Source organism: Macrosteles quadrilineatus, unplaced genomic scaffold (genome assembly GCF_028750875.1).
Source record: "Macrosteles quadrilineatus isolate MER2022 unplaced genomic scaffold, UCM_ALF_1.0 Scaffold_2__2_contigs__length_208266976, whole genome shotgun sequence".
Lineage (NCBI taxonomy): Eukaryota > Metazoa > Arthropoda > Insecta > Hemiptera > Cicadellidae > Macrosteles > Macrosteles quadrilineatus.
Window position 1 is genome coordinate 103,140,723 of NW_026542595.1, and position 11,693 is coordinate 103,152,415.

General features: G+C 33.1%; 1 protein-coding gene across 2 annotated transcripts in view; it reads left to right on the top strand.

Moving 5' to 3' along the window:
• LOC128986755 (serine-rich adhesin for platelets-like) overlaps window positions 1-5,677 on the top strand; it is a 68,753-nt gene extending 63,076 nt beyond the window's left edge. For both annotated transcript variants that reach the window (XM_054407270.1, XM_054407269.1), the window contains exons 60-63: window positions 597-2,873; window positions 3,337-3,678; window positions 4,066-4,329; window positions 5,536-5,677. In XM_054407270.1, the coding sequence (XP_054263245.1) occupies window positions 597-2,873; window positions 3,337-3,678; window positions 4,066-4,329; window positions 5,536-5,562 (2,910 nt within the window). In that variant the 3' untranslated portion in view covers window positions 5,563-5,677. The remainder of the gene's footprint in view (window positions 1-596; window positions 2,874-3,336; window positions 3,679-4,065; window positions 4,330-5,535) is intronic.
• Window positions 5,678-11,693: the final 6,016 nt, after the last annotated feature.

Here is an 11,693-nt window from a genome sequence, read left to right on the forward strand (position 1 = left end):
AGTGGTTATTAAATGAAGAAACTGTTATGAATATTGTTCTGTACCGTAATCCCTGGGCGATTTGGATTGAAAAGATTTCGCATGTTACAGTCCTCTATTATCACTGCCTTCTTGGTCTGTATTTTCGGTTTATAGGGCTTGTCATGGCCTAAAGTTTTACAACACAAGTCCAATTTTACAAAAAATATCAAAAAATTAAATTTTCCTCCATAAAACCCCCCTTCCCCCGTTCCCATAGGCCAAACACGATGGTTTGTGAACTCGTTAGAATAAATGTAGGTTTACAAATTTGTACCAAATTTCGTCAAAATAAGATAATTTTTGCTCAAGTTATCTTAGTACTACTAATTGGCACATACATATACATATGATGTGAACGGATGGTGTTATAAGCATCTGGGGACATAAAAACGTAATAGTATGTCGGTCCCGGTTATATTTCTTACCATGAGACCTACGGTAATATCTTATTCCCTATATGGAAAAGTCGCTAAAAGTAAATGCACAGATATAAGGTCATTCTTTATTTTGTGTATTGTATTGTATAAACCACAGAATGTTTCCTAAAAGTGCCAGTTTTTTTTTTTTTTTTTTAGGTGAGGCAACCTGGAGAAACCCTCGAAGAGTTTTACAAAAGAGTCTATACAAAGAAACCAGGAGAAACCGATGAAGACTACAAACAGCGAGTGTATAAGAAAAGAACTGGGGAAACCGACGAAGAATACCTTACTAGAATCAAAGTACTAAAGAAAATATTTATTTCAAGTAGTGTTTGGACACAGGAAACAACTCTTACAGTGACAAAACTGTATTACCAGCTACAGTACAAACAACAGCCGAATGAAGATAAAGAATCATACTATGATAGAATAACCAAACAACTTCCAGGTGAAACTGATAAAGACTACGTAAAAAGGATGGATTTGATAAAACAAGCATTTTCCGGTCTACCCTTATGGTATGAAGAACAGTATTTGAAATATACGAAGAAGTATTACACCTCGAAATTCACAAAGCAGGTTTCTGAGACTGAGACCGAGTACTACGCGAGACTTTTGAAGCAAGACGCAGAGGAATCTAAAGAAAATTATGTGAAAAGAATTACTATTTTGTCTAAACTGTTCCCTAAATTAGAGTTGTGGCAGAATCCGGAACAGTTAAAGTTCACACGGGCTTATTACGAGGACATAAACAAACGAAAATTAGGTGAAACCGTAGATAAATGGTACAACAGAATCATGTTCCAAGGGTTTGACGAATCTCCAGAACAGTACGTCAAAAGAATATCACTAATTCAAGCTCTTTTCCCGGAATTAGATCTTTGGACTAATCCTAAATACTTGATATACACGGCTAAATATTACCAACTGCTGTTTAAGAGATTGCCTGGAGAGAGTGATACGGACTACTACACGAGGCTTTTCAAACGCAAGCCAGGTGAATCAGACGATGACTTTATCAGGAGAATCAAACTTATTCAGATTCTTAAGAAACGTGACTTAGGGTTCCTATTCAACAACGTCGACTACCTGACGTACACTAAAGATTATTACACCACTTTGTTGGGACAAAAACCTAAAGAATCATACCAAAAATACTTGACTAGAGTATTTAAACAAGATCGAAAAGAGGGTAATGTCGAATTTGTTAATAAATTGAAAGTGCTGAATAAACTTTATCCAGATCTACCAGTTTGGAATAATCCGAAGGAAGTGAGATACACAAGACGTTACTACATGGATGTCTACAAACGCAATAAGGGTGAGAGTGATGACGATTACTACAGAAGACTAATGTTCCAACCATTGACAGAAAGTGACGAAGATTACGTAAAGCGGATACAGGTAGTCCAAGCAGTATATCCCAAGCTAGATCTGTGGACCAGTACTCGCTATTTGATGTACACAGCAAAATACTTTACGTTCCTTAACCAAAAGAAGGATGGCGAGGACGAAAAAGCATTCCATTCAAGATTGTTTAAGAAAGAACGAGGAGAAAACAACGATGACTACACAAAGAAGATAGATATCCTTCACAAAGTATTCTACGCAGACATTGACAGTTTCTTCGACAATCCCGAGTATTTGAACTACACCAAAGATTACTACACGATCAAATACGGACAAAAACCTGGCGAGAGCCTTGATGAATACGTCAAGAGAACATTTACACAAGACGGAGAAGAAAGTGACTTTGAGTATGTAAATAGAGTAAAGGTTGTGAAAGCATTGTTTCCCGACTTAGAGATCTGGAATGACAAAGACAAGCTTGACGCGACTAGACACTTTTATGAAATCTTCTACGAACAACAACCAGAGGAGTCTGAGGACCAGCACTATAAGAAAATATTTGCAAAGGGAAAAGAAACCGACGATATGTACAAAGATAGAATAGACATGTACAACACAGTATACCCTAACATTCCCATCTGGGATAATCCAGATTACCTAGTCTACACAAAGAAATACTACGAAACGGTTTATAAAAGACAAGCGAAACAAAGTAATGATGAATATTACAAACAAATATTCGACAGGAAACCAGATGAATCTGACGAAAAGTACTTGAACAGAATCACGAACTTCTATTTAGTAGATCAAGACAATCCGGTCTGGCACGATACAAAGTATCTAAAGTTCACTAAGCCCTACTTCACCCTACTTTTCGCACAGAAACCTGATGAATCAGTGACTGCGTGGGCGAACAGATTGATGAAGCAGTATCCGGAAGAGAGCGACCAAGACTACAAGGACAGAATGGCTATAATACAACAAGTCGTCAGTAAAGAGGTTTGGGACAAGATTCAAGCGATATTGAAATCTGAAAATGGAAAAGCTGTCGGCGATACTGGAGTCACGTATATCGACGATGAGGTAAGACGATAGAAAATATCAGTACTGTATCAAGAAATGTATTTTATTCTAATTCTCTAGATACAAACATAAGACAAATCAGTTGAAATAAAAGACATCTACATGATATCTCCAATAAGGTTTTTACGACCAAACATTAACATTGTTAAAAAACTTTGATTTTTCATTTCAAACTAAAAACAATCACACTAAAAATTTTGAAAAAGTAAAAAAAAAGTGTTTCACAAATCTACTACACATTTAATAAAAAAAGATTTTATGACATACCTTAAACTAGTGCAGGATTCCAAAGTGGGTGTGATAGTTGCCAACAACCTCCTTTAAGTGAGTTTTATATTCAAAATAGTTTGTCATTATGTAATCAGGAAGACCTGACGCCGAAATAAGTTAAACATGTTTCAGTTCCATATATTATGAACTGGTGGATCCACTTTTATTCAATACAGCTGATTTTATTCTGCAGGTAAAATCTGAAGAGGACAAAAATGAGCTGGTTAAGAAAGTCCTGACAAAGCGCGTCTACGAGAGTTACCCAGAGTACATGGCTCGTATCCTGGAGCCGGACTCCAACGAGGCTTCAGACCATCGCAAGGAGAGACTCGACTGGATAAAGAAGAACCTCCCGACAGTGGCGCAGAGCGACTACTTCAACAAGTTCGTCGAGAGCAAGGACTACGCCAAGAAGGAGTTCCCTATCCTGGACAGTGAACGACACAATGCTGTGCACGACCTGGCGTCCAAGGGCAAACCTCTACAGGAGGCACCCGTGATAAGCAAAAGATCCAGAGTCATTCTAACATCCCAGGTGAGGGACAAAGGAGTAGTTGTAGACGATTTCCATAAGTAATGTGATATGACAATTGATTATTACTGGTACATACTTTAACAATCTAGTCATACCCCAATCCAGCTGATGCAATGCGATTTAAGTTAATTCCTGCAACGGGCACATTTAAAAATGTTCTATACCCAAAAAATAGAATTAGTTTTATAAAGAACCTAGTAGTAGAATCGTGGTCTTCTGCTGTAATTCGTGTCAAAATTGACGAATCACTAGTCCATTCAAAATTCAAGTCTACCATATGTGTTAATAGTAATACACTCACATTAGCCAAACTTGTATACAATAAAAAATATAACCTTGTAGAATTAAGTTATTCAAAACACATTTTGTATACGAATATTTTCACAGGCTCCTTGGGAAACCAAGAGGCAATATCTTGAAAAGGTCTACAAGAAGAAGGAGAACGAAGAAGATGACGACTACTACAAACGTGTCTTCGCCAGGAAGCCGCACGAGACGGACAGTGACTATGTGAAGAGGCTGGTGACGCTTCACAAGGTCTACCCGGACCTGGACGTGTGGCAGGATGAGAAGTACATGGACTACGTAGACCCGACACTGAGTCAGGGTCAGATACAGGAGGCCCAGAAGAACCACGCTAACGACGACAATGTCAGTATAAAATAAAACCTTATTGACCCTAGTATTACGAAGCATTGTGAGACCTTATCGATACCATTATAGATAACCTCTTTAGCCTAATGATTTTAGTCTTATTGTGTAGAGACCAAAGCCTCGTCGGGTAACAAAAGGATCCACTCCATTAATTTCAAAAATGTAGATGGTTGTGTTATATACTGCGCATTCTTGAACGATATCCGTTTTAATACGTTTAACCAGGAAATTATTTTAACTGCTTTTGACCCTGCACGATGTATACATTCTCTTTGACAAATTATTACTAACGGATAACTAGCTTTACTGAATAAGGTAGTTCGGTGGTAACGTCCTACATTGGTAAGCCAGATAACCTTTGTTTGGACAGGCCGCCTTAACTTCCTTATCCTCCCTATTGGCTTATCCATGTAGATTAAGCTGTAAAGGTACTTCAGAGTTACTAGATTACAGCAAAAATCAATGGTATATTGATCAACATTTGAAGTTTAAATAACTTAAAAATACAGGGTGTTTACATGTATAGTCAATCAACATTGACTATACATGTGAACACTCTGTATTTTTCAGTTATTTAAACCTCAAATGTTGATGAATATGCCATTGATTTTTGCAGTAATCTAGTGACTCTGAAGTACCTTTACAGCTTAATCTACATGGATAAAGCCTTAGCTACATGGATAAAAAACGTCCAAACGAGCATTTAGGTTGGCAGACCTGCTTCCTTTACTTAATTACAACTTCGCAGAAATACGGTTAATTGTTATTAGGATGTACTATGGGCCTAAATATAGTGCAATATTGTGCTTGCACAAGCTTAAAGATTACGTATTGTAGAAAAGAAATTAGGTTTTCGGGTTGAGATTCTAGTGTCTGATAAATTGGTGACGGGTTTAAAAATATAAAGGCGAATAAATACTTATTTCCCCCTTGAATTTTAGAGAAAATCATGTTGATTCTTATTCACCATAAATTCCCAATAACGTGTAGACAATGCAAAAATGCATGTCAGTTGATCAGCAATGAAGCAAATGAAGGCAAGGCTGATAACTTTGGGTTTATTTTGTCCCTAAACAGTGACAAGTACTTTTAATTTGTGTTGTGTTCAAAAACCAGTATTAACTTATTGTATTAGGATGTCTTTTTATGAAGTGCATAAACATACCTGTGACAATCATTAACTCGACTTGGTTATTATTTCAGGCTCTCGCTGGAGAAAATGAATCTTAATCTCAAGACTTAGAAGATAACAAACAAAGCTACATTATGTAATTATTTGTGTATTATAGATAGGTTTTATTTGGTGTTGGTAAAATTTATTAAAGCAGTATGTTAATTTTTGAAATTTGTGTTCTTTATTCTTTTTAGTTTGTATTTGTTAAACTAATGCACACTCCTTATATCACAAAAGAATCATTTGATTGTTCATGTGTTATAGCATAGTGTGTCACTTGCCTCATTCAAGGAAACGCACAAATTTGTGTTTTCATCGAATGTAGCCTTTGAAAAGATACATTATTTATTTAATTTAGAAAAAAATCAGGTCATTAGTAATTAATTATATTACTACGATACACAGTTTTACACTTTTTTTGGGGTGATTTAAATAGATACGTAGTGTTTCCCAGTAAAGGAAAATCACAGCACAGTGGTGTCATTTTGTCTTGGAAACTGTTATATTTCTTATTTAGAAAAAAATTAAAAGATCAAAAGAAACTACAATCAAGACACAAACACAAGAAAATATTATTAAATAAAGTTTTAAAAACATATGGTGTAATAATAATTAAATAACCATAGAGGTTGAACAGAAACTTAATTAAAATTTAAGCCCAAAACCTCTTGAGTGGTGTGTATATCACTATCTTCAAGAACAGGGCGGTATAGTTCAGCTAGTGAACACCTAGAATTCAACTATGTGACGATTAATTTAGTTCACTGTAGATTTTTGTCGATGGAACGTTGGTTCTTTAATAATCTATTGTTATATCATTTAATATATTCATATCAAAATTGATGTTTTTTTTAAAGGCATTATTGTGTTTCAAATGTGTCAAAGCATCATGTAATTTTTGTCTTTGGACTTTATTTTAATATTTGGTCTTATTCGAGTTTCAAAACGAATTGCTCTGTTGCTCGTCGAACATTAACTACGCTAAGTGTCTTCCGTAGATGAGGCAACATTTGAGTAATTTCAGATAAATATTGTAAAATATCTTTCGCATTGCTATTATGAAATATTTGTAGACACAAACGATACTACTAGCAACGTACATCTAGCTGAGATTTAACAATGAGTATATGCTCTACTGGCTTCATTTCTTGTAGCTGAGGTTAAAGATCTCAGTAAATTACAGTAATTTAGGCTAAATCACGCGGTTCTGATTTTAAAATAATATGTTTCTTACAAGAAGGCCTTGGACGGTGTTGTTACATGGTGTCGTTTTATTCTACAATAATATACATAATGAGGCTACTAACTTAATTTATTATACAGTATTAACAAGGTTTAGTTTAAAAAATTAAACTGAAAGAGAATTATTGTTATAAATACACGTAACAGTTAACTTGTGTTTCGTTTGTAATAAATAGTACATCATCTTTAAACTGAATTCGAATTACAAAAAATAAATAACATGATTTACATTTACAATAATCCTGCACGATATTTCCAGATGTACTGTATTTTAAAGTTACTAGCTGATGTTATGCCTTAGTTTTCGTGTCAAATACTGCTTCCATAAAGATAACAACAACTTTTAGATCCCTAGGGCGGATTTCTGTGAGAATATTTCAACGCCATGTGGCACGATGTGGTCTTTATTACCATGCAATATTTGAAAACAATTTCTTCAGCAGTCTACGAATTTGCATATGAAGCAATGCAAGAGTCGACGTATAAGAGCTTTGCTCAATGATTTAAAAATACACTTAAACGAAAATGTTTTAAAATAATTTATTTGGTTAGAGGTTGGAGATGAGTAAAATAACTATTTTAAATACGACATTGACTTTTTTAAATAGAGAAAAAAGGGAAAATAACATTAAGACGGACTAATCTCAAAGATATATTTAAGATAATAAATTGAAAATTACTAAAATCCTTGGTTATTATCACCTTAGTTGTAGGTAACACTTAACTAATTGTAAACAAAAGGCAGTAATTATAATGAAGTGTTACCACAGCTCTAAGGCGACGAGTGAATTGTTGATGAAAACACAATTAAGCTTTAGAAATGCAACAAAGGGTCACACAACAATAGCTTTATCTTTTCTCTAACTCTTGAATGGAACTTGAGAATATACAAATAGTTTTATTTCATGCAATTCAATGCTTAATGTGTATCAGTAAAAAAAAATCAACTTAAACTCGCCAGATTGAATTACTTTTATACGCAAAATATCAAAAAAGCTGAACCTGCTTATCTCCGGAACGAAAAGGGAAAATGAATTAAATAGTTGGACTGCTTGGATTGATAGACAACGATAAGACAAACATGAGAGTAAAAGAATATTTGTCTAAATGTCTTGGTATCCCAGCAAAGAGTATTTAAGTACTTAAGTTATTGTTTGATTACCTAATGTTATATGGGATGTCTAACTATGTATTTACAATGTTATGTTCAAATTATACCATATGTTAGTTAAAAAAAATAATGTATCATTTGTTAGGTTAAGGTAAACAAGATTAGCCATGTTTAAGTTTCAGTCTTGAGTTGTCACAGTAAATAAAATTCTAAACTTAAATGCTAAAGCTAGTAACTTGTTTAATATTTTCTAACTAAAACAAACTATACATTACATATATTTTAGATTGAAGGTGTTTTTAAAGGATTTGTTGACTTAATTAGGTTTTGATAATACCTGACATGATGAAGCTATTTTGGAGGAGGCCTACTTCTTAAATACGTATGCTAATTTTGTTTAGGTTTTATAAATTGTTGTTAAACATCTTTCAAACTATATTAAGAAGATATAGCCCTAACCTAAGAACCACGGTTTAATGAATAAATGTATCTTGCACACTAGCTAAATCAAGGAACATTCGTTTTTAAGTTAAATAATATTGAATAGGTCGGCATAGACGTAGGAAACATTTGTAGTTTTAGTAATATAAACAAGAAGTCAAGTACACACAACGACAAGTCAAAATATTTTTGCTTATAGTTCAATTTTTCGGATGATTAACAACATTTAATATCATATAACCAACTTGTGTAGTTGAAACAGCTGACAAAACACGTTACGCAAGAGCGTGTTTACATCACTTAGGTAAATTATGCAACTCGCTTCCGCTCGTTGCACAACATTCACCTGCGTGATGTAAAAACGCTCTTACTACACTTGTAAGGTAAATACCTATTATTCCTTTTAAATATGATTACTCATAAGGTTGAAATGGGAAACTCCAGAGCCACTGGGGTAGAGCCCAAAAGGACTTTTGAGATAAGAATGCGTCTATATGATAATCGGGAATGTGAGCTATCATCACACCAAATTTCAACCCGATCCGACCAGTATTTTTCGCGTTTACTTGTCACAAACATACATACATCCAAACTTTCTCATTTATAATATTAGTAGGATAATATTTTTAAATAAATGTTTTATGACCCTATATTACAAGTAAACTTGAGTCTAATACCATTTATCATAAACTGAAACAAAACTATTTCAATATAAATAATCCTATATAGAAAAATTGATATATTTCCACTAAAAAATAAACTATTAATAAGAAGTCATGGACGGACCAGTACATTTGATCAAAACTTCAATTCAGTAGTTGTAGATTGTTGAATATGCAAAGCTTAGGCTCTAGTTACAGAACTATAGGATGGGTTGTGAGTGTGTTGTTGGTCGACCCTTTGTTCTATTTCAGAACCATAATTGGATTTTCACGCAACAATTCTCCCAGCAACGAACTACAATGTCCTGAGTCAGAGAATTGAGTACGTTGGTTAAAACTAGCCTATTTTACATAATTTTAATTTTTTTTTTTATTTTAAAATTTTACATATTCATATGAGAGGTTTAAGACCACCGTAGTAATTAATTTTATTGTAACCTCAAAACGTAAACTATTGATGAAGTCCATACATAAACTTGTAATTCAAAATGTCTATTAAAAACTAAAATTCAATTCCTCATAATATAGGAGTCACTCTTATAATTTCAATGCTGCTAAGTCTTGTAGTCGTGCGATTGTGGGACTCGAAGACGATGAGTCAATCAAGCTTGGCAGCATTAATATTCATAAAATATTATAGAGCATAATATAAGAATCAAATAATTTTTTAAATACACTTTTAATAAGTTTGATATGTCTAAACATTAAACTAAAGATCATTCTAAATACTTTCAAGTCTCGGGTATCTCTTAAGCTCTTAAAAGAAATAGTAGGAACAGAGAGTAGAATCGCCTCAGTTGGGAAAGAGAAGTTTCTGACAGCTACAGATAACAGTGTCAGTTAGCAGAATTGTTTCAGCGCTCACTGATAAAGGAGGATAAACCTAAACTCGAGCTTACCTCTTCCAACGTAATAAAGGTTTCTAGGTCCAAAACGTTTTCTAGTTATGTTGGAAGTTAATGTAAATCTTGAAGCACACCAAATTAATTGTTATATAATTCATACTAGTTTTTTGAAAACATATATTTTAACCACTATTAAAGTCAGGCTAAATTTATAAGGTTTTACCTTGGTTGCTCTTCATAATCCGTTGCTAAAATGTTGATTTGTATATGATGTTACTGACCTAAAAAAACTGTATCAACAAACTGACACATACTGTTCGCATAGCTTGTAATCTAGTATTCAGTTTGACAGATGTTTCCATATATTCCATTCCATAACAAAGACATTTGTCATGCCTCATAGAATCGTAACATCTTACTGTAAATCTTGAAGCAAATCAAATTAATTATTATATAATACATACTAGTTTTCTGAAAACATTTAAAATATTTTTACTTCTATTTAAAAGGCAGAGTATTTATAAGGTTTTACCTTGGTCGTTTTTCATTTGTATGTGTTGTAATAAACTGATTTTAATATTAGGATAAAAGAAATATAAGACACTGTTAGAGAACCATTTTAATAGACTGGTAGTTGGTTTACACAACAAATTAAATAAACAAACATTATGATAATCAGAATTACATATACAGCTGTTACAGGACTGAGTAAATAATTTTTGAACTCAACACATTTTATTACTCTGGTAGTTAGTTTACACAACAAATTAAGCAAACAAGCATTACAATAATCAGAATTACATATCAAGCTGTTACAGGACTGAGTAAATCCCTTTTTTATCTCAATAGGATGTGACGTTATTGACTTTAAAAATAGGCATCAACGAACTAACACATAACTGTTCGCATAGCTTGTAATCTAGTACTCTATTTGACAGCTGTTTCCATATATTCCTTTCATAACAAAGACCTCACAACATGTATTACTGTGGGTCATCATTTTAATTTACTTACACTTATTTATAAACACTCTATACACGTTTGTCTTAAAAAAGATAATAATATCAAGATGCTTAAATTCAGTTGTTAGTACTATAGGTGGAGTTTTATTACAATCAATTTTTCTCAGATATGAAGCCCTCTAAAGACTTACTGAAAACTATTAGTGTATTCGAATTCTTCCTTGCATTTTTTATTCGATATTCGAATTTTATTTTTTATTTGACTTTTTTTAAGTAAGTAGCCAGCTATTTACTTAATTTAATGGAAAACGTTGTAATTATGTTAGCACAAAGCCTTGTTAGTTATATATTAGTCTAGGTCAGCACAAACTACGTTAATTTTAGCAAGTTCGAACCTTTCAACACAACTTGTACCAGACTGATGTCAGAGAAAAGTTGCAAACATCAATCATGTTAAATGCGGTAGACTGCGTTAGATACAACAGATTATAATTCTCTCGAAATGGGCTTTGAACAAAAGACAAAATATTTAAGTAAAAAAGTGATTTAATATTTTTGATAATACATACTTTATACATATTATTCAGTTCTAAAGTTGACAAGTGTTGAAAGAAAGAAATAAAGGTTAAATTAGTATACCAACTGGTTATTTGTCTAATTGCGTAATAAATTTCAGTGTTATCGATCTATAATATTGCAGCTTGTATCACTAACACTCAATGATAACCAGTGAATAATAAATAATCTATTCTTTAAATAAAATGTCTGACTTAGATTTTCGCAAACCAAACATTCATATCCATCAACAAACATGATTTTAGTTAATAACAAAAATGGCATAACTTATATTAAATTCAGTACGAGATTTTGTTTGCAACGTTGGGTGAAAAGCAAAGATAGTGTTGGAATATCAATATGTGATCA